A 25,391-nucleotide genomic window follows, 5' to 3' on the forward strand; every position below is an offset into this window, starting at 1 on the left:
AAAGCCTTCAAACATTAATTAATACTTGTGCGATTTCAAACCCTGATATTGTTCGTTTGAACCTCAGCTGTTATTGTTCTTTTAATTTCAATCGCAGGCAAAGTAAAATAAAACGTCTTCTAATTTTCTTTGATACTGACTTGCTTAAATATAAAAAAATAATTTTCAATTAGAAAAAAACGTTTCAGCCACTATATGTAAATATTCAATAAAAAATACTTTTACAATGACAAGATGTTCCTCTGCTCAACTCATGCGTGAACTTTTCCTCAATGTCACCAACAATGGCAGGATAGTCTATTTTTATTCAGAGAGCTTCTTGAATAATAAAAAGTATTGGTATTCGCGACGCATTGCCTCAAGACAAATAGACCGCAAAGTTCAACGCACAATAAACCGGTTGATTTGCGGAGGCCAGCGGTCTGTTTAAGCAACAGAGGCTGCAAGGTAAACGCAAATGGTCGGTTAATATGCCAAGTCAAGTGGTAACGCTCACATTCACCTGTGCAGGCGACGATTCCCCAGTCTTAGTCAGTGAACCAAGCGTTGCCTACAAAAATTGTGTTGTGTAAGTATTATTTTATTTATCGAAGATTCTTATTTCTCCGTCATGCGTGTTATGTCATCGTGTGCGGGGTGAAAGTGAGTCAAGTTAGCAATTAAAGATTTTCATAGATAAGTGGAAAGTTTGTGATGATTTGATATAGTTTCTATATACCAGTCTCTACGTACCAAAGTTTACTATATACGTTTTTCTTTACTCTACAGTAGGTTTTTATACATAATGTCTAACATATTAATGTCAAATTACGAATCCTATATAGATAACTCATATTGAACCTATGTATTTTCAAAGTATCTCTGTATAAAAAATTTACTCAAGTACAAACATCTTTATATTAGGATATCCAGGGCGTTGTTCGCTCTAAGCTTAAATATGATAAACATTTATATTTAATAATTCATTATAATTTCAAATCTGTTTACCAAGTGCATAGCAAACCATATAAAACTACCAAACCAAAAGTTACTTGGCATTGCATATTGAAGAGCTTTACTCACTAGCTTCTGTACCAGCTTCTCATGTTAACATAGCACAGTACCGCTTCAGGTTTCTGTATCTATTTAATTTATAATTAATAGGTAATGCACCTTCTGTACCTGACTGACACAGACCGTCAGTCTTTAAAGCATGCCAGCTTTCTCACGGTGTTTTCCTAACAAGTGAGTCTAAAAAAAAGTAGCTCGAAGTACGGTCGTGATTTGAACGCGCGACGCGGTAGTGTGACGCATTGGCATTTTTCGTATAAAATAGAAATAAATAAAGCTTATGTAACTTAGGGATACCTATCTAGTGGCTGAAGAATTTGAAATCGTCATATTTTTGTAATAAGTTTTGTACTTACTACAAATATATAACGTGCACAAATATTAGACCCTCTGTATTATTGCTTAAATCGATGTCGTAAGCGACAGTATGTTACCCTTATTAAGAATACCCACAAAACCCTTGTTATTCACGCCGCCTAAACATTATAACTAGTTGTATGGTCGACTATTATACGCAAAATTATTCTGTTGTTATACGGATTAATACCTGCATCTGATTTTCACCCATATCACCTCTACATTCGTTGTTCCATAACTGAGCGTTTTTTAAGGTAGTTTTTGCTGCGCACCACCACTATGTGGTGCCCACTAAAGTATTTCCGAACTAATTAGTCTTAGGGTCCTTCAAGAAATGAGCGTACCAATTCTTAAAAAGCCAGCAATGCACTCACGAGCCCTCTAGAATTCAGAGTGTCCATGGTGAACCTCCTGCCCGTTAGCCCCTGTTCTATAAAAAAAATATCTTTGGACTGTGAGTTTTGTCTTATCTACTTCTATAGTCATCATTATTTCAAATAATCTTTATACCGTACAATTTTAACTGCAATTTACGCTCTCACTGGGAATCGAACGCGATAGTCACGAGAGGCTTTTACGGTTATATATTTAAGTTTAAAATAATATAGTAATAATTAATTTGTACTCTATTTCACTGCAGTAGATAATTGACATTTATAGCTACGGTAATGTTTACTATGTATTATTATTTATTCATCGACCTTTGAATAACATTGAAATTGGCCTGATTGTAGACCTAGATCCAGTTTTAACTATAAATTCATTTCTATAACTGGATATATAATATGGATTATGTTGTTTATAATATTGTATTGTTTGATTTTTATCAATAATATTCATGTAGTGTGTTGTGGTTAGTATAGTAGTAGACCAGTGAAGTGTTGAATACAAATTCTAGATGGGGGCTATTTATAGTTTAAAATAATAACAATAAAAGAAATCTTTACAAAAGAAGCATTGTTAAATACATTATTTTCTTGTTATCCTAATATTCTAACTTCCTTAAGTACCATTGATCGACTTCACGGGTAAAGGTTTACCCCTTTTTCCAAATATCTCTGTACATAGCTTACTTTCTTCATTCGCTTCCTGCTAACGCATCTATGTCTTTGTACATTCTTCTATCCGTCTTTTATTGGGGCACCCTCATCTCCCTTTTCCCATTGGTCCTTTCCATATAGTTGTCTTTAAGGTCCATTATCTAGTATCTCGCTATATTGCTATAAAATTTAGCATATAACAATTGAATATTCGGTCTATTTCTGTCGGTCTTGTAGTGTTGAAAGTCTCCGATACATAAACCTATCCGATAGAGATTTGTGTATCGGGGCATACATTTGTTCTTCATATACATAGAGATGAACCATCATTGTCGAAGAGTTTCGGAGTATTAATATAACATCTCATCTCATTGTCATTAAATAATTGTGGTTTATATTACTCGTATTTCTTTAATTCAACGAAATACGTAAATTAGTGTACATAATTACAAAAATGAATTTAATAGTCAAAAGTCTAAAATCATTTATTTATATAGGCAACACAATGTACACTTATAAACGTCAAAAAAAGAAATATACATTAAATTCTTCTAATTTTACATTTACTGCTAGTTCCCAAATCAAGGCCGTAGAACGGAAGAGAAGAACTGGCAGTAAACTTTCCGCTACTCTTTTTTAATTATAAACGACTAAAATCGGAGATTTTGAGTTTAAGTCGTGAGCTTCATCTTATTTTAACTGATGAGACGTGAGCTTTCTAACATAATTGTGATTAAATCTAGCGGGAACATAACGAACTAACATTACAGATCTATATCTCCACAAACGGAATACAATAGCGTAAAAAAATACGACAACTCTACTTAAATGTAATAGGCAGAGTATTGAAACCAATTTTTCTTTTATATATACCAGGGGGCAAGCGGGCAGACTCACCTAATGTTGAGTTATATCGTCGTTCATGGACACTCACATTGCCAGAAGGCTCGCAAGTGCGTTGCCTTTTAAGAATTAGTACGTTCTTTTCGTGAAGGATATGATTTGGTAACTTCAACATTTCTTGAGGTTATAAAATACTTCGTATTTTTTACGTTACTTGAATATAGCTCATATAGCCGCTGACCAAAATCTTAGACCTTTTTTGCGTGATGTAAAGTCTCTCAAATTACTAGTTCTTATGTGAATTTATTGAGGATTTTTTTACATACTATAATCAAATATACCAGATAAGAGTTAAATTAGGTCAAATTTATTACCGTTAATTATTTCAATCACATATTTATGTAAATATCTCAACGAATGATTGGGCTTAAAACGACGTGATCGAAATTGTTATGTCCAGAAACATTACACATTCAAATATATTTACAATCTGTTCACCATAATCGTTTACAAACGATTATTTTAAAACCGATCACGGCCTATTTCTATTGAGACTGGCTATCTACAGAATACGTTACAAAACTCCATGATTCATTGCCTGAATGGGCAGCAGTATCAGGAAGATGAGCACCAGTAGGTACTCTATAACCAATAGTGACCTCGATCTGAGTTTAATGTCAATATTGATAGAACAATATCCAAATAGTATAGAACATTTTAGGATTATTATTGGTTTTGGAAGTTACTGCCCAATGCGAATACGAATTCATCAAACCTGCGTAACAAAAGCTAAGGACGACCATCTTATAAAGTACTACTGTAGTTTCATAACGTATTTGAGATCGTAAGCTTTCTAAGAGATATCAAGTGGATATTTGGCTCTACGAATTAGCGGTAATTTTCGCCGTATTAGCCGCCGTAATAATAATAAAATAACTTTATTAACACATTACATTTTCAGCCGGTTTTGGCCCTTCCATGTAATTGTGCATGTATTTCAAAATACAGAACATTTTTGTAATTTTGACTATTCATAAATAATAAATTTTAAAAGTTTCTAAAAATCACTTTTTGTACGTACATGTAACGATATTTCCTAGAGACGATATCTCAATCACTGCAAAAATTATTTGCTGACGTGAATTTGATTATAGAGACGGATATCGTTAATATAATTATTTCAGTCGAAGCCAATTTAAGCTGAGAAAGCTTTAACTGAAATTATGGCAACCAATTAACCAGTTTTGAAAAATATTTATTATATAATATTTATCGTATATTATATAGTACCCGATGGTTGCATTTGGAGTCATCTATTAATTCCTCCTATTAGGTCAGGGATACCTTACTGTGATTATTCCAATCGGCGTTTAATTATACACTATGTTCCTACGTGACGGAAAGACTAACATTAATTTTTGACTATAACCGGTTTATTCGAGCGATATTCGTAATAACTATCAATTATATTTTGTTCGACAAGTTTAATGACTGAAAACTGAACTTCTGTTACCTCCCGATGTCAGAATCAATATCAATATTAATAATAGGCGAACGATATGTATTCTGTTCCGGCACGAAGCTGTTTTTATAAGTAATTAAATTCGGTCCACAGAAAAGTCTTTCCTCAAATACTACGAAATGAGAAAATGTTATTAATTAAACGAAACGTGGAACTTAATTTAATAATTAATTCTCAGTAATTAAATGTTTTATATAATTTATTTTGTATATACAAGATATAATTAGGGACCAAGATATAATTTTTGAGTTATATAGGTATAATAGTTAGTAGTAATTTTCTGTGTGTGATATTATTATTAAATACCGTCACCTTCCGCATGTCCTGATGACAGGCACAGAGGTCTTTTCGCCTTAATCTCTAAGGCGATCAGTGTTCTGTGATGGACAATGATGTTCAATGTCAAAAATGCCCGGTGATAGACGTTATGGGAGTTCATAACGACCGCTTGTTTTTAATATAGGTTTGAAAACCTAAACACAAAACAATAAAAGCGAATTTAATTACGCGACGTTGAATCTGTAATTAAAGAGTACAGCGTGAATCAATGTTTCATCACAGTCGCTAAACGTTGTATTTTCCACAGCCTCATTTGATCTGATGCAAGCTCGTGTGAACAGGTTGTCTGCTTTTGCAATTCACTATTGTTTTATTATTTCACTTGGCTTTCGCGTTTTTATTCTGTCATCGGAAGTCATTACTAATAGAAAGTCGTACTTCGATTATGTTCACGGCAGAATTGACATTATTTTTTATAATCTCTCTCTCTCTCTATATATATATATATATATATATATATCTGTGAAACAGCTCGACCGATGCTTATGAAGTTTTTATACATATTCAGTCTGAGAATAGGCTACTATGAGAATATCTATCTCTCAAATCCCTAAGTCATAAGTGGTATCCACCCCAAAAATTTATTTTTTAGACAACCTTTTTTGTTTTAATTTTTTTATGATACAGCTTAATTGTCATCCCTCTACAACCAACCCCTATTTTTAACTAAAAAAATGTTGCTTGGAAATTATATGCATGGCAAAGCGACGTTTGCCGGGTCAGCTTTAAGTTTAGTTTTATATAAAATCGTCATTGTTGATGAATGCTTGGAGTCATTGTGTGACAACGGAAAGCACAGTTTTAGCTAATTAACAATTCATTTAGTGTATCCACCGAAATGTTTAGGTCAAAGTCAACACATTGAATAATTCATGAACTGAACTGTAGGTCAAATACATGTCTTAATGCATTATTTCAAGCAAATTTGACCCGAGTTGAGGGCTAGTTACATCAGGCGTTATGTAAGGTTGCCAGGTACAGGCTATAACACTCACACGTTTGTGTTTGTTACAAGCAAGTTATAGATATCAACAATATTGTTATGATGACATAGTAAATCTATATATATATATATATATATATATATATATATAAATCAATTGTTTGTCTCGCAAAAACTCGAGAATGGCTGGACCGATTTGACTGATCTTGAAGTTACATGATATGAATATTTGTTAAAGTTCAGTATCAATAAGCGTATAATGCTTATAAAATTTAATAACAGTAATTAATTACTATTATTATTATGCTTAAAATTATAAGGGAATAATATAGATGTTTATATAATCGAAGAAGCGCCATCATTATTTAGGAGGTGAGATTCGTCGCTCCTAGCTTAATAATGTATTTTGTATTTTTGAAATTAACCGTCACAAAATTAAAATGTCTTTATAGCATAAATGTTATATTATTTTAAGATAAATGTTATTTTTGATATTTTATCGAAGAAGCCATTTCAATAAGTTTATGAAGAATCATGGGAATGTTATAGCTGTGTTATTCTTAAACTTTCTATTTCTCTAAGAAAGAAAATAAACTTTGAAATACAATTTCGTTTATACTGAAAGTATGTATTTTTAGGTCGATAAAGTTCAACGCCATTCTATACATATATTCTATATCCATCCCAAGATTGTCTATGTGTAGTTAGGAACCGAAAGTATTGGCTGCGAATTTAAGTATCCCGCTAGTAATGAATTGGATCTTCTATTGGTGCTGGCGAAAACATTTCCATTGACAATACACATTAAAAATGATTTAAATATTTTTTTACATATAAACCAAATTTAAATTGATTTGAGATGGGTCAACAATTAATCAAAGTATTGACAGAATCAACAATCAGGCGAGTAAACCTATTCTGGAACAAACTTTGGGCATTGAAAGAAGTTCTGAAAGGCGACCTTAACTTAAGAAAAGAACAGCCATGAACACATGCATATTTCCTTGTATGTCATATGGATGCCGAACGTGGATTTTCAACAAGGCGCTTATAAAGAACATTGGAGTATGCCAAAGGGCCAAGGTTCGATTCGTCGATTGAAACTTAAAGACAAGGTTAAAAACGGTATGACACAAAGCCGTACAATCATAAAAGACGTCGTAACATATTCAAAAGAGTTAAAGAGGAAATGGGCCGATCACACTGCTCGCATTTGTGATGGTAGATCGGTCAAGAAGACATTACTTGGAACGGCTCAGTGGGAAGAAGATAAAGAGGACACACTAGAGAGATAGAAAAAAGGGAAAGCGGGGAAGAATTGGATAAATGTCGAGAGGAATAGAAGTGGAAGAATTTGGAGGTGGCCTTCACTCCGTCAGAGGTCGAGCACTAGTGTGAAACATAACAACATGGACTTAGTGTACTTTAGTGTAGTGTAGTACTGAATAAAGCTTTTTTTTTATTTATTGGCAGAATGATAGCGGATTATTCAGGTTAAATTTAAATAAATAATTATAATAAGCCTTTATTCATTCACATCTTATTAACATACATTATACAAAATTAATTATTAGTCAGAATACTGAGAGACAACAGAGAAAAGATGCGTTTGTCCTAGACAAAGAAGAAGGCCTCCTCCAACTTTCTCCACCCTATTTTATGTGTTGCCATCCAATGTTTATTTTCGATCTCGTCGGCTCATCGCTATGTTGGTCTTCCCTTGTTTCTTGGCATGGGCCAGTCTAAATGGTTATCATTTTTGACCATCTGTCTTCGGTATAACTGGCTACGAGCCCTGCTCATCTCCATTTTATACAACTTATGTTGCATGTTGCTAAGCATCAATTTTTGTATTTCTGTATATGCCATACATAATTCCGAGAAGCGTCGTCATTAAAAGTGTAATGGATAAAATCATAATTAGTAATCCTAACATGAGAGTCAAGTTTCATAGTTATACTTTATTCATTACCATAATAAACATAATTATTATACAAATAAAACACAAAGAGTAAGTAGGTTACAAAAGTTATTAGGGAACAGGCGGCCTCAACGCTAACAAGCGATTTCTTCCAGGCAACCCTAATATGGAACAATAAAAAAAAGAAATTCCTACAGAGTGTAAAGTACAAGAAGTGCATAATTTATTAACAAAAAAATTGTCAAAATAACATGTAACTATAACTAAAATTAAATAAAATAAAATCCCAAGAAAAAATATAAATAATAAAATGTATAAACAGACATGTAAAATATATGCACAAACGTTAAACAGTTAATACATATACGTATACGTATACGCTAATTACGAGGCAGAAGAAAAATTATCAAAAACAAGAGTTTTAAATAAATTAAATGACAGCTCGTCTAATATAAATTGGTAAGAAATTCCATAGTAGGATACTTTGCACAGTGAATGAGATTATCTAAGTAACGCAATTCAAAACTACCGCCAGAGAGTAACATAAAATTTTGCTTTAAGTAACTAGGAGTTTTAGGATTAATTTTATGAATATTATAAAACTGTTTATGGTTTATTGTTTCAGAATACAATGGCAGCTTGCAGTTATTTGATAAATATTTTCGGTAAGTCTGAATTGACTTTTTTTTTCACACAAAAATAATAAAAATGTATGGCAGTATACCTGGCAGCATTTCCTCGCTGTATTGCGATACTTATTCGTTGAGCGAGGAATGCACCAGCTCTAATAATAAATCTTTAATGAGCGCCTGTGCTCTTGGAACCCCATGGTCCAAGAGTATCTACTCCAACTTCGAGGCATTTATAGAAAAATACATTTTGAAGGATTAAGATTTGGTTAAAATGTGTTAATCTAGCGAGTCTTAAACGACAACTACACTGCTTATTAAAAATAGTCTAAAATAGTTATTACGGACGTGTATGTATTCAGAGCACAAAACACAAATTATACGGATTTTCAAATAATTCAAAGTTCTTAGGCATTTATTTTAGAATATTTATATAAACTTGAATAAAATTACCCATTTTTGTAAGTAACCAAAGAGTAAAGGTTATCTTATCATGTAATTGCCCCAGGGAATGATCAATCTACGGAACAACCACTTGATATAATCACTTAGAATATTGCCAAAAACAATTGCCGGCCCACTTTTTGCAAAATTGCCAATATCTTTTACTGTTATTTTACGTAAATGACCTAGTGACATTTATACTTCCGGTTGAATCTATGAAGAACATATATTTATTACATAAGTTAAGTAAACATTTTTAATGTAATAGGAACCAAACGGGCAGGACCTGGTGTTAAATGATACCGCCCATGAACACTTACATTGCCAGAAGCTCGCAAGTGCGTTGCCGGTTTCAAGAATTGGTATACTCTTACTTCTACAAATTAGTACGTACTAATTCAAATTGAGTGTCCATGGGCGGCGGTATCGCTTAACATCAGGTGAGCCTCTTGCCCACCTGTTTGCCTGCTATTACATTTTTTTAAAAAAGTACGCTCTTTTCTTGAAGGACCCTTAGTCGAATTGGTTCGGAAATACTTCAGTGGGCATCTGGTTCCACATAGCGGTGGTGCGCGGCAAAAATTGCCTTAAGAAACGCTCAGTTGTGGAACGACGGACGTCGAGGTGATACGGATGGTATTTTGTATTCTCTTGACGTGATAGTGAAACTCAGCTGCAGGTATAAGTCCGAACAACTTATCTGCTTATTCTTAACGGAAGATATTCGGTTATCTCTAATTGGGTACGCTGTCATGTTTTCAGAACTAGGGTTAGGATTCGATTCCCGTTGAAGATTTTTTAAATTCGAGCCATTGTCACTCAGTTGATTATTAATTGTTATTGTTAATATACAACCCTTATTTGTCTTTATATGCTTGACACACCTTCCCAGTACCCAGTAAAATTTTTTAACAGTTAAACACACACACCTTTACCGACAAGATCGTCGCCTTTTATTATTACATTACCTGTATAAATATAAATAGAACAGTGTTAGCCTAATGGCTTCAGTGTGCGACTTCCATTGCTGATGTCGTAGGTTCGATCCTCGGCTTCCTGACTATGTGCGTATTTAACATTCGCTCAACGGTGAAGGAAAACATCGTAAGGAATCCGTCTTGCCTTACACCCAAAAATTCGAAGGCGTGTGTCAGGCACAGGAAGCTGATCACCTACTTGCCTTTTAGATTGACATTCATGAAACAGATACAGAAATCTGAGGGCCAAACCAAAAGAGGTTGTAGCGCCATTGATTTTTTTTAATATAAATATAAAACATTAAATAATTATAAAAAATAGGAAATTTCGCTTGAAAATACCATTATGTATTTCAAATAGGCGGTCAAACCTGTCTCAACCTATCATTTTCGCCGAAGCGCTCTGTTACTGAAATCTAATTAATTTAATATCGTGAGACAGATTGAATCATACAATAGACAAATTTTGGGCCCGGTGAGTACTGATAGGTTAGGAAAGGTAAAATAATCAACACACAATTACGAACGGGTAAAAAATTATAAACATTGTGAGCATTTATTACATGATTAACATCACTGGGCGTCGTCGTAGCCGAGAGATTGCAAAGCATTTAACATAAATTAACCGATAAATTAGCATTTTTTTCTATCAAAGAAGTTGCAAATAGAACGTTTATGATTGATACTTACAATAAAATGATAGTTGGTGGTAAAATTCTAATAGCACATTGCCTTGATTGGTGTAAAGCGAATTTGACTTAAAATGATTGGATTTCACGTCGTATCAGATTTTATGACAATCGGATACGTGAGGCTTTTACACGGGTGTGATAGTGGCACTGCCATTATCCTGTACGTGGTAGAGATAAGATCTTTGAGATTAATTCAATAATTCCACTAAACGTAACGTAACATTAGTTATAAAAACGTTAAATATACCCGAATATATTTATTACATAAATTGTGTAATATTTATTTCCAACACAGATATAAAGTATTTATAAAGTTCTTTATCTACATTTACATTATAATTAAAAATGTAAATAGAAACGAATCAGTATCGCATTATAGTGACAAATCTTTGCATCAAGTGAACATGACTAAGCCGAACTAATTCAGAGAGAGCAGACAGAAAGTGAGAAGTTCGGACTACACATAAATAAATGCAAAACTAAATTAATGATAATCAATAGATCGGTAAAACTCACATGCACTTATGAACTGAAAGACCTGGAAATAGTAGGGAGTATCTCGGTTCCCTGATAAGAAGTCAAGGAGGAATTGACCAGAGACGCAAAACTGTTGTGTTTATGGAAGGAAAATTACCTTACAACAAAGAAGAAATTGGTTGAAACTTAGGTATTTGCGATTTTCTTTTATAGCGCTGATTCCTGGACAATACGGACAAGGAGAAATGTGGTGTTCTCATCGTGACTGGTAGAGTGGAGCCCGGCATGTGTTGTAGCCACAGAAGAACAATGATCACCACTTCTGGATTTTGTGTCTCCGTTTTGGCCGCCTAATGTATACGTATAAAAAGCTCTGTTTACACAAAGCTATCAAATAAATAGGATGAAAAGTTTTCTACGCTCGAGTTGCACTCGTTGCCGAAGAGCTCGAGGCAGATTCATTTTATCATTCAAAAAGTATTCTCTGAACAGAAAATGCATTCATTTAATTAAAATCTGATCTGTATCGATTGTATAAGAATAGAATAAAAAAGTGGCTCCACAACCTGGTCTGGAATAATTTATAATTTTCCATATCATTCATGATTTAAGATGCTTAATAATTACATTAAATACACGTATGTAATGGAAGAACATCTATTTTACAATTCATAAATAATTAAATCGATTTGCAAAGAAATCAGCCATATAAAAATAGGCGTGCAAATCTGAAATTAACTATCACAACGCCATAAAAGTAATAAGTTGTTAGGTTATTTATAATTGTTGTCAGAACTTATGGTCTAAATACCCTTCCAGTTTTACAGAGACAATATTTATCATAAATGTGCAAACATTCATACATACTCACTCATTCACGCATACACATTTATTTATTTTCTTTACTTTGTAATAGAATTAACTATTTCTTACTATAGATATGGAAACCCTATAACACAAATCCCAAATCTGTACACATTGTAATGTATTGATAGAATGAAAACACATTTCTATTTTAAAAATAATCTTCGATTCGAACTGGGTGCATGTGACCCTTATGGGGTGTGCTCACGTTGCAGGTGATGTAGCGCTATGGTTATTCTTTAATTTAGTTACTTTGCCTATTTTGCAAGCAAAGTCAAAGGCGAATGATTGTCTGTACAAATGACTTGGGATTAACACACTTAAGCGAAAATGTGGATGTTGTGATCACATCCCGTTCAACGGCATTAGTAACTCTGTGCAATCTGTGTTTATAAGTTATAAGTGAACGCGATTTTATTCTTTTATAAAAGCCTTCTTCATTGTTCGTGACGTAGTTTCTAATATAAAAACGGTTGTAGCGGCTATAAACTTGAAGTTATATTTGTTACTAATGAAATATCGAATCGACTTCCGGTAAGATATTCTTGGAGAGAGACGGGATACGGTGAGATTATCATACACAGTGTATAGTGTGTATAGTTTTGTGGACGATGAGTCTTTTACATAATCGGTCTCTCTGGTGGGTGAACGGCCTCATGGTCGATTTCCTTCCGTTACCTGGTTGGTACCAATCACTTTCTTCAAGTTCTTATCGCCTCTGCTTGATTAGACTTTAACTACCATAGTTAAATTAAACATCGTGTAAATGGTATTACCAATAAACCGTGTTAGACGAAATTTATTACTTACAAAAGCTTAACTGTAATCATCATAGGCTTAGAGTTAGAGTTGTTGAGTTTGAGTATCTGCTTTACGCACAACGGACCAAATGAGAAACTAAGTGTGGAAATAGAGTCTACAGTCCACTATACTACATATATCTTCGTTAAGAAAATAGTAGCATCTTGTTGACATTCAGTTTTCCTTCTAGACTAATTTATAGTAAAAGATTAATGATCTTGTTAGCAAAAACAATATCGCTAAAAGTGCGTACCTTACACCATGTCGTAGACTCTTACTATTACGTGGTCTCGAAAAGGTGCAAACGGGCTTCCTCACATGGTAATGACGGTCCATAATGGGTATAGGCTTACATAAGCCGCAAATGTACAGGAAAAATACATAGTGAGGAAAGAGTCGTGATGTAATTGTCAATTTTTCCACTTCACGCTTTTACTTTGGCCTTTGTGTGTTAGATAAGCTATTTGTTAATGTTTAATGTTTGTGAACAATGTTCATTTGTTAACAAATTAAGTAAGCCGTTGTAGAAATTTCGATTTTTGTCAAAATATAAGTATATCAATAAAATCTTATTAATGATTTAAGATAATTTAAATCTAAATAATTACTTTAAAATTTTAATTGTAATAAATTCAATATCAAACTTATATAGGCCTAAAATATAATAACTAAATAAAAATTCAAAATAGTCTAGAACGTACCAATTAAAACATAAACAATCAAAGAATATCTAGGAGTTTCCACTATTGTTTTTGGTTGGAGACGCACACTACTATGTCATATTCATGCATTTGTTTTTTTGGCGCCATTCCTAATTTTACAACAGTGATCGCAGCGATTACTAATCGCAGCGATTACTAATCGCATTATTGTATACGTAATTTAATTAATGTATCACTAATCAATGTCGTAAAGCAAAAGTAAAGATCGTCTTCCTCCAAAAACATGTTTTGCCTTCGTCTTTATGTAAGTTCACGTTTCGAAATGTTGACAGAGACATATAACCAATGTTATGTACAAATTATATAACATAAACGAACAAACTACAGAACGAATCAAACAATTTACATAATAAGAAATATATACAATTTCAAAATTTGTAATCTACTCGAGGTACAATAATAAAAATATTATTTAAGTTGGAGAAAATGCCTTATTTTGGTTAAACATGGTTAATATAACAGTGGTATGTGGAACAAAAATAACACAAACATTTCTTCTCCCTAACAGATACTGTAAGTTACTGTAAAAGACATTTTTAATGTAAAAAAAATCAGTTAACTAGACCCTCCGGCAACGCACTTAAGAGCTCTCTGGCATTGAGTGTCCATGGCCGGCGGTATCACTTAACATCAGGTGAGCCTCCAGCCCGTTTGCATACTGTTCTATAAAAATTAAGTAATCTTAATATTCCTCAACTTAAATAAGAACACTAGATCGTAATGTCCAAAGACGTCTTAGTGAAGAGACGGTTCTTAAAAAAATACAAAATTCTACTTTGAGTCCAAACCGAATATCAGATTATTAGATCAGAAATTGAGAAGAAGATTCTTAGCCATTTAAGCATAGTCTTCAGAAATAAAATTTTGGTAAAGACTGATGAAAAACATTCTGCATACGCATTTATCAAAGATTATGAATTAGTTTTATTAATCAAATTATTTACGAGGAAGTCAGTTAATGAATGAAATTGCGGAGGTCATTATGCAGAGTGCCACGAATAATTTATTAGACACTGCGTGACCTATCACGGAACATTGCCAATTTAATATATCTACTCTTTTTATTTGGTAATTGGGCCAGCATTACCCACGTCGTATGGGGACTGATTTTCCTAAAACATTAGAATATCAGTAAATAACCTCTGAAATGTCAAAGTTGAGACGTATTTAATGTTGTCCTTCAAAGTAATAAATAAAATTCCGTCTCTCTCAAAAACTCTTATCGACAAACTCTTATAGTCAAACGACTTTGACGAAATTTTTGAATTTAAATGTTTATTTAAAATCAAGGAATCCTAATCCTTGATTTTAAATGTTTGTGAATGGAGTTTGCTGTGCTGTAATAAATGCTTTGATCAAATTAAATTGTACATAACAAATAAATTATATTATCTAAATAAAAGTAAACTATGAAGTTATTAAATACACATTTCAATTTTACTTTTAAAATATATAATTGTAGGGAACGATTTAAATTTTGACAACCTTGAAAAGACAAACTACAGATAATATGTTACAAAGGAAGAAAGGAATATATATAAAAAAATTCTCACACTGAGGTATTTCCGAAATCGTCTTAAGGTCTTTTAAGAGGAGCAAGCACGAGCCTTCTGGCATTGTGAGTGTCTATAGGCGGAAGTATCACTTAAGTAAGCCCGTTTGCCCATTAAAAATGATTTATACAAAATTAATTCAAAGACATACACACTCATGAATTAGTTAATATTTTGTCCTTATGAGAAGACACACATTCACTTTCCATCGCTCTCGTTTACTTTTCTCTTATACTGAGAATTAACAATTACTGTTCGTCAAATATAATTTTACTTACACATTTGACTCAAGTAAAGTTAAAGTGATTGTTTTCAATGTATAACTTACTTAATAAATTAAGCCATAATGTGTCATTTTCCTCTTATTTTATATAATTATAATTAAGCCACACACATTTCGTCTTCGCAAGCCTCTTTAGGGTAAAGACCTCCCCCTGAGAAAGTTCAGGAATTTGGAATATTAATATATATTAAAAGTTGTTTAACAAGAGGTCTGCGTTAAGGAATAAACTGCTACTTAAGCAAACAAAGCCATGTTGTCCACCATATATAATAAAATATTTCTACTTTCATATGCTTTACACACTTATCGACATTAAATTTAGTGCGCAAGCAAGATTGAAGATCTACTTATTGATATAAATTATGCGAGGACACATATCTATTATTGCAAAATCGAAGTACATATGGGTTAACAGAAACCAAATTATTAACAGATTATAATACTTTTTCGTTTAAATGTAATGGGAACGGGAAATGGAAAGCTAAAATTGAAGAATACATCGATTAATCATTGTTTAACATTTATTAAAATCAGTAAGTTAATTGTCAACTGCCATCATGAAAGAATCTAACTCAAAGATGTATCAACATTTTCAGCGTTATGCGTAAGTTTCGCGTTCATCTCTTGCGTGCAAGTAGAAGACCCATGCAAGATAAAGTCACGTGTGGCAGCAGATGATAAGTACTGTGACAAATACTGGGAGTGTGATGGTGGTCAGGCGGTGCAGTACGACTGCCCTAACGGCCTGGTCTTCGCGGGGAAACACAGAGGTGTGACTGAAGGATGTGACTACCCCTGGAGATCTAACTACTGCGAATATCCTAAAGTGCAAATAAGTAAGAAAAAATAATACATGTATTTATATATATTATTCTTCTGTACGTGTGTGTGTGTACGTCACTGAACCCCTCTTAAACGATTGAATGTTTTTTTTTGTATGCGTTTGTTTGTTTGGTTTAGATTCACAAATCGGCAGCTGGCGCTGCATTCGGCATCTAGGTTATTTATCTATGCAGCAAATGTGCAAATGTTCGTAATTAAACTCCCAAATGGCTGTACAGATTTTGATGATTTTTTGTATGTTCAAGTGAATTCGAGAATTACATTATTAGATTTTTTTTGTATGTAAGACGTGTTTACAGGACAACGTCTGTAACGGATCCGCGTTAGTCGGAGTAGATCGGATATTTAAAGATTAGATCTATTTTTCTATAAGACAGTTTTTTATGACAATATTCTAAACAACGTTAATTAAAAATAGGACAAATGCAACATAGCGGGTACTTTAAACACAAACTTCAAGATAAATTCGTATGAATGTATATTTATGACAGTTCCAACGCATACACTCTCCGTATCACTTATCTAGTTTACTATTTGAACGATATATTGAAGACACTTTCTACACAAAAGCGTGAAGTTTTCTCTACAAAATTCTGTTATTTCTCTAAAGTATTAAACAATTTTTTTTAAAGTATTAAACATTTAGTTCCTACTCAACTACTGTTCGGTAAGCATTAGAATTATTTTTGAATAGCTTCAAATACATTTTAGATCCACCGAACGGCGTGGAGCATTGTGATTGGCTGTATGGCATATTCGGGCACGAAACCTCCTGCACCAGATACTGGACTTGCTGGAACGGAACAGCGACTGAACAACTCTGTATTGGTGGTCTCTTGTACAATGAGAACGCTCACTCTTGCGACTGGCCGGAGAATGTAGACGGATGTCAAAAACATCGTAAGTTAAACCATTTTTAACATTTGCAGAGATGATAATGTATGTTTATATTACTGTTTGTCTTAATCTATTATCAAATTACTATGATAGAACTTATAATTCTTAAATCGTGTTACTTATAATTATAAAACATTATTCGCAGATAATGTACTATATACACATTAATTAATTCTATTGTTTTATTAATGTTTTATTATTCTTACTATTTCTTAGTACACGTTAGTCTTAAGTGATAAACAGTTTTGAGTAAAAAATAGAACACAAGAACAGAGTGAGTTCCTTACTAAAGACTGTAAGTAGTGTTATTGCACACTTTCTTAATATGTAAAATATACGTTTTAGTAAATTAGGTTAGGTTTAAATGACTTATTAGTCTTTAGTTAGGCTTGATCGTATTGTTTCATGATGTAAAGAGACTATAAATTAAAAAAAACACAATTTATTCGTTTATAAGCTTAATTCCGGATGCCCATAATGGGTTTACACAACAAAATGGGCCAGTGGACGATTCTTTACGTCGAGATAGACAAAGAAATACATACACGTTTCTTTCTCAAACTTATGTTCGTCAAAAAGGACGGTAAGTCATTTATCTGGCAGTTGTAGGTTTCAAATTTCAAATGAAAATACCAATATTCAGTTGAATAAAGCTTGATACGCAAAACTAGCTGGTAATTACCGTCATTCGATGTATAGGTGTAATGAAGGTGCTTCAAAAGCTCTATTTCCGATCAATACTCGCATACATCGTCATAATAGCTTTTGCATACTTGAATATATACATTAACTAAGCAAACGGAATGACGCGCCTTGGGGAATTTTATATTTATGTATAGAAAGATATGACTCAATAGAAAAAAGTATACGAAAGAGTGCGTTTTGAGCGTCTGGAAGGGCAATCCATCAAATGCGGTAAACTTTCTCACACTCCACTCACTCACGTAGTCCTGCTCGTGTCCCCATGGGAACCAAGTAACAGTGTATGAAACGAAATTAACCGTAAAAGACTTCAGGAAAGTTTAAAAGTATTCAGTGTCGGTACTAAGTGCTACTGTCATATGTAACCATTATAACCAATAAATCGTATTGGAATTGACATACTTAGGTATGACTACTGGACTACCTGGTCATAGTAATTCTTGTCACTGCTATATCGACTATGCTAACACTTTTACGTGAGTGGCTATACATACTCACGCTGCCCACTTCCCTGTTCACCACCCAGTCCGACAAGGCTGAGTGTAAATATGGCATATAGTAGGCATTTTGTATGATAATTTCGACGACGCTAAAGATATACTTCGTATATATACGCTTAAATATAGTCCTTAACTCACTGGTTTTATGAACTAAATTAAGGTACATCGTACAAAATAATGTCATTCACTCAATAAATCCTCCAAGACGACATACATAATTGATGAATTATATTTTCGTCAAGGGCCATAATGAATACAAATTTAATATAACTTTCTTGATAAAATAAAATTTTACGTTCCTCATTTTGTGATCGTCATTTAGGATTACGAGCCTCTCAATTTATGTTCAAGTTGCCGCATTATATTTTCATAAAATATATTTACAGTTACAACAAATACCATAGAACTACACCGATAATTCTACAACTAAAATACATTAAAAATAGATATATACCTAGGTCTTATAACTAATAAAATAACAAGCAGCTCTTGTGAACTGATGTCGAATAACTGTGGAATAACTCAACCTCGTTTGGCTTGCAAGAATATTTTCGTGAAACTCGCTGTTAGATCATATGATACATATATATCCTTATAATAAGTATATAAATAAATTAACATTCAGAGTCAAAATCAAACAGCACACAGGTGTCAATGTGTAATTTCAGCAAAAAACTAGTATTAACTATGACTAAACTAAAACCCAACGACCCATTTACAATATTACTCCATTATTGAAATGAAATTCGTAATGCGTATTGCTAATAATCATAAAACTTCACGAAGTCCTTTCAAATTAAAGTGAATAAATCTTTCGCATGTGGATTATTCATTCGTCTTAATAATGTCGTAAGTAGTAAATTTAGAATAGGTGCTCTTTCACGATAAACTTTAATCCTAAAACGAATATCATATACACATCCAAAATACCTTTTTTGAAGTTCTGCATAAACCAACCTAGGAGTTCAGGCACCTCTCATACAAATTCTTCGCGAATATAACGGAATAAACACTTATTATCCAGAGCTTGACATATTCGGTATTAGGCTGAAAAATTAAGTGCCTATTTGATTATAGACATAGACATAACATTTATTACTAACGACACATACACACAAAATAATAATAATCAAAAAAAGAATGAAAGATCTTTTAAAGTACAAGGTACGTTTGAAGTGTGTAATGCGTGTGTGTTTTGGTTGCAAGTGGCCCTGGCTCAGCATTATGCTTAGGAGCAGACTGTTCCACAGCGCTGGTCATTATGCCAGATATCACAACAGCTAGTTTCGCCTCAGTCGCAAAAAAAGAAAAAGGATGTAATAATAATACTTGAAAAAATAACAATGTTAAAAATTAGCAGTGTAGTTAAGAAGTCTTGTGTAAAAGTATATAAAAAAATAATAAAAAAACTAAGGATTAAATATAAAAATAAAGATTAGGCTTTTGTTAGTAATTTATATTGTTTTTTTTTTGTATCATTTAGGTTTAAAGAAAACACTTTTTCAACGGATTGAAGCTATGTATAAACTTATAATTATTATTTTACATATTTTTTTCCCGACGCTTCGTGTGCTTTACCGCGTGCGTGGTTACGGTGAATGAAAACAAAAGGTGTTGAATGTCAAAAAGTATCACAGCTGTAGAGAAAGTTATATTATCTGTATTTATTTCCCCGGAGTTGATATCGACTAAAAGATGATGATTATAAGTTTATAATAATACATAGCTTCAATCCGTTGAAAAAGTGCTTTCTTTAAAATGTGTAAAAGTTATGTTAATAAAAGACAATACTATTATTTATGTTTACTATAATTGTCATATGTTTTATCAAAGAAATTTGTAGATATATAATTATATATGATGTGGCGAACTTTAATAAATAAACAGTTTCTAAACAAAACAGCCAGTTACATTCAATAAATAAAAGAATGCTTTTGACTCCCTGGAGCTTGGTATTTACATACAAATGTTTTAGAAACGACATTCCTTACAGGGTTTGTATGTATTTAAATTAAATTGAGTTTGCATTGAATAAAAGAGATTTGATAGTTAATAATACTGTGCAGACGTTTGGCGTTCGTTCACCTGCATACAGTTATTACAGAGACTAGTATAGTAACGTGTTTGTATGTATTTTTCTTTACGATTACCTGACAATTAACATAAGGTTTTCCTTTATGCTCTTCTTTGTGTATTTTGACACAATTTTGAGATAAATCTGTTTAGAAGTTTTATGATTCAGATACTCGTAAGAGTACCCCTTAGGTCAGTGTTTCCCAACATGGAGCCCACGGCCCAGGGGTGGGGGGGATATTTGATTGTTAAGGAGGACTTATCGAAAATTTATTAAAACTATTTGCAATTAGAATTTAAGTTTTTCATTATATGTTTTACTTACCGTATGACGTTATTATTTCATAGTAATTTCTTCATAAAAAGGAAAAATATTATCATTAATTTTACGATATTTTTTATAAATTAAAAGATAATTAAGGGGTCATAAGAATGTTGGCATGGTACAAAAATGGTCAGGAAACACTGCCTTAGGTTGTGCGCATAATTTTTACGGTGTTTTACGCGATTACAAAGAGAGTGCCGGAGAGTTTCTTGCAAGTTCCTCTTGTCCGCTCTACGCTTTTGACTTGAACTGGTAGTAAATGTAAATTTACAATTAAATTAACTTCTTTTCTGACGTTCATAAGTGTACTTGTTTATCTATATGAGTAAAGTTATTTTGTGTTTGAGTTTGAGTCAACTTTGCTTTGTGTGAATGTTTCACATAAATTTTACAACACTCCTTTCTTTTTCTCAGCAATTGTGGTTAGAAAGAGACTCCAACATCAAGTTGTTGGGTTGGAGCTTATTGAAATGTTGCCATAATAACGCCATCCATTATTGTGTAGTTGATATTTGCAACATATATTGATATTTTTGAATATTAAGTTCACGTACCAGGTAGTTTAACATTGTTAACTGTATGAATGTTTATTTCTTAAAATATTGTATCGTTTTGATTTTATCACGATAATTTTACTCTATGAGGAATGAAATACCAAATTACATTTGGAGAACAAGGATTTATTGTCTGAGATAACTTAAAGAGTTATTGAATATTTTGCGTAATTAAATTAACATAAATTGTACTAAGAGGAAAAAACCCAACATATAATTTATTCGTATTGATAATAAATATTATAATGCCATATGAACTGCCAGATTTCAAATCAAGGACGAGAACTGGCGAGAAGAACGGAACAAACCTTTAAATCCTTAAATATTCTTTTAACAAAATGCTTGCAATCTGCAACCACTACACTATGTACCATATGACAATATATATAAGCCGAGTAAATAATGTTTTTAACATTTAATCTCTCTCATTCCAGCCCTCTGTAATGAAGATCCTAATGGCAACGTTCCTCTTGGCAAGTCCTGCAACAGGTACTGGCAGTGCCAGGGGGGATACCCTCGTCTCCAGAGGTGTCCTGCAATGTTGGTCTTCGATAGACGCTCGTTGAGATGCGTGGTACCTCCTACAGAGGAGTGTGATGTACCCACTACCACTCCACCACCACCGGAAGAGGTCCAGGAGGAAAGACAGGTTAGTTTCATGATGTTATAAACACTTGTTTAATTTTTAAGAAACATATTTTAATTGTACGAAATACCTCCTCGAATGTATCCAAAATTCATAGAAATATCCTCATTATACGTTCCCCTAAAGTATTTGTTTATTAATGTTCACCACATCATACATAACGCTATATCTACGTAAAGTAAATGTTACAAGCTATATTTTCTATAATATATGGCAAATAATAAATATTACTGTTACAAAAAAATCAAAAGCATTAAAATTTACTAGCAATCAGCGGATTAGCCTAATCAAATAGGCATTTAACAATTTTTTTTAATTAGTAAGCCCACTACCGAATATGTCAAGCTCGGGATAAGTAGTGTTAATTCCGTTATAATCGTAAATGATTCGAATGAGAGATGCCTGAACCAAGGTTGGTTTTTGCAGACGGATTTTTTAAAGTGACAGTGACATCATGTAAAATTTCAATTTCAAAAAGTCATTGCGACTTAAGAAATTTTTTATGTTTCATATTAAATAAAGGTTTGATCATGGCCACAAAAGTCAACTCTGTTTTAAAAAGCAAGGTAATACATATATTACGAGGCAAAATCGATATCAGCGTCCTGTCCATTATCGGAATTAGGGCGCATCAAGGCTACATGTAAAAGGCTTCAATACGATCGATAGACTACAAAGTCTTCAAGAGCCTTTCATTGTCAAGTAGACGATCGGGCAAGATTACGTCTTTAAAGATAAAGAAGTCATATATAATGTAATGTAATCTTAATAGCCGCAGGCAAAGTCTTTTAATAAATGAATAAACATTATAGTTATTGCTAACTTGTTTGTATACATATTATTATATAAAATAATTTTAGCTTTCTTCCATACCTATATAATTACTGTATTTTTTTTTGGATTGAGATCGTATATGCTTTTATCACAAAAAGCAGAAATAAATAAAGTAACAGTTAATAATAAATACAGACATAGAATTCCATAAATTAATACAAACACAAGTTTTGAACTCTTTTTTCAGCAAGTGCCCCACAAATCCCACCGACCGAGCCAAGAGTACCAAGATCCCCAAGGGCGTTCTCGACCTCGGAACTAGGATATGTATTGTTATGTCAAATAAGTATACCCCACATTGTATGAACTCACTCACGCGCAGTTGAAATACTCGTCGTCGTTAAATCTACTCGCCAATTCACGTGTCACTAAAACAGGTTGGTAACAACGTTTCAGAAAAAATATTACCGAAACAATTTCACGAAAGAAAATTTCATTTAGAATGTGAGAGTTTAGGGAAGCCTAGTAAAGTTTCAAAAGTATATTTTATGTATTCATTTTGATTTCGTGACTTCGCTTGTGTAAACTCAACATAAATTTTATTAGAATTTGTGAAGCATATTTTCGTAAAACAAACTTCACAGTAATTAATGGTTGCTTTTAATAAGTAGGTTCCAAAGTTTCGTCCTTAGTTGTCATGGATTAAATTTCGTAGTAAGACTTTACTAGCTACAGCTAAACATAAGTTAGACCGTAATTACATATTTGACTCATTAAAAGAGGCGCTTAATTAGGAGTTCCATTAGATTTAGGATTAAATTTGTCTGATACTTCAAAGAAATACTCAATGTTCTCCAGTGTATGTAGATTAATAAGTTAAAATAGTATTAAGGACATAAAATATTTTGAATAAATATCTCTTGTTTTATTGAACTCAAAATTTAGTTCGAAATGGTTTCCTTTAATTATTGCAAGGATTAAAAATGTACGAGGTTTGAGTGGGAATCTTAACCCTGTGGTCATGTGCTCAAATCTCGGCACCACCAACAAAATTTTATTTCTATGTACGCAAGTAATACCTGCTCGACCGTGAAGATAATTGTCGGAAGGAAACTGGGATGTCCGGCATAGCATTCGACGACATTATTCATTGGCAGAAGTATTTTCCATTCGAAATAAATAAATATTAAAAATAACATGCAAACTAAGGTCAACGCCCAATAGTTGTAACGCTACTGGCCTTAATTCATCCAAAAGGATTCTGAACTGAAAGATAATTTTTTTAAACGTAAATTTTTCTTTACTAACAAAAATGCTCTTAATGTAATTTATCCATTTCACGTAAGAAGACCAGTAATAGTCAGATCCAATAAGCGAATTGATTAACGCCGAGAACATGAAGACGATGGCCGAAGCATAAAATACGTAGACGTAAGTTGAATAACAAAATTTGATAAATAATATATTGTGACATTGAAGAAATTATACGAATCGAGAAAATTTAAGAAGAACAAGAGAAAAAGTTGGAAAGTTTTGAATTACGTCAAAGCAATATAATTTTATTTGGGATTAAGGAGGAGGAAAAATAACTTCTGAGAATTGGAAGATATTGTTATCTAGACATTTATTTTACATGGAAATAGATGCAGTTCACTACTTGAATTTTAAGGGGATTTCTGAGACATTATATTTGGTAGTTTATCTGTATCTACTTTAAAAAAAACCAATAGGCTGAAGTTTCGGAATATTTATTTTTGAATCAATGTATATTTATCGTTATTTTTTCTAATAATTCCTTCACCGTATGCGAAGATATTCACAATTGTTCCAATTACCTGCATATTTCGACAATGTTTCGGGTTTTAGCTAACTATGATACTAATTGTGTGTGATGTGTTAGAACACATTTGGATTCTACTACTAAAGTCGACCTTTTTTCGCACTCCTCTACTGCTTCATTGAAGAATAGGTTAAACCAACGATTTGTAGGTGATTAGTACATGTCGTAATGAAACAGTGATGTGTCCTGACAAGGACAGTTGTAAACGTTATCGTCATGAAACAATAATTTGTTCTGAAAAGAACAGTTAATTGGCGTTATCGTTAGACCACGATATCAAACTGTTCTGAGAAGACGAGAGCACGTTCGTACCCTTCGACGGTTGCGCGCAGAAAAGGACAACTTTTTGCCGCGCCTCGATTTTATTGTCTTTTTTTTGAAGAACTTTTTTGGAGTCTCACTGTTGGCCTTAAGGGCCTTTACAGCTCAGCTCGGGCTGTTTTGGCGAGCGTAGCTCGGCCAGAATGGCGTTTTGTCCCGCGGCTAGCGCAAGGGCGTCTCCTGTGAGACTCGAACCTCGGCTTGCGCCGTCGCGGGGCGGTCAATCGCCTGAAGGGCAGGACGGAAGCTCACTGGAGTGAGCGAAGTGCGAAGTAAAGGTCCTCGCCTTCCCCGGTGAAGGCGGTTTTTTACCCTAATCTGTGATTGGCTATTTTTATGATTTTTGGCCGCGCGGGCGGCTTTTAATTTATCGTTTGCCACGGTAATTGGATCATCCGGATCCGTTAGTATGTGTCGGGGCCTCCTGCGAGCCTTTTTTGTCGGGAAGGGGTAATAGCT

The 25,391-nt window shown here is 33.2% G+C and overlaps 1 protein-coding gene across 1 annotated transcript; it reads left to right on the forward strand.

Moving 5' to 3' along the window:
• Positions 1-483: 483 nt before the first annotated feature.
• On the forward strand, positions 484-23,658 carry LOC123712567 (protein obstructor-E-like). The gene is made up of 6 exons (XM_045665775.1): positions 484-568; positions 8,641-8,680; positions 16,054-16,293; positions 17,012-17,200; positions 21,786-22,000; positions 23,019-23,658. The coding sequence occupies exons 2-6, from the start codon at positions 8,647-8,649 to the stop codon at positions 23,091-23,093; spliced, it is 753 nt and encodes a 250-aa protein (XP_045521731.1). The 5' UTR covers positions 484-568; positions 8,641-8,646; the 3' UTR covers positions 23,094-23,658.
• Positions 23,659-25,391: the final 1,733 nt, after the last annotated feature.

The sequence above is a fragment of the Pieris brassicae genome, chromosome 1, assembly GCF_905147105.1.
Source record: "Pieris brassicae chromosome 1, ilPieBrab1.1, whole genome shotgun sequence".
NCBI classification, from domain to species: Eukaryota; Metazoa; Arthropoda; class Insecta; order Lepidoptera; family Pieridae; genus Pieris; species Pieris brassicae.

What these genes read in the sequence shown, in the direction of transcription:
- LOC123712567 (XM_045665775.1), top strand. Translation starts at nt 8,647, where the DNA reads ATGGCAGCTTGCAGTTATTTGATAAATATTTTCG. An exon ending in AGACGGATGTCAAAAACATC is followed by an intron (nt 17,201 to 21,785) that starts GTAAGTTAAACC and finishes CTCTCATTCCAG; the next exon opens with CCCTCTGTAATGAAGATCCT. An exon ending in AGGTCCAGGAGGAAAGACAG is followed by an intron (nt 22,001 to 23,018) that starts GTTAGTTTCATG and finishes CTCTTTTTTCAG; the next exon opens with CAAGTGCCCCACAAATCCCA.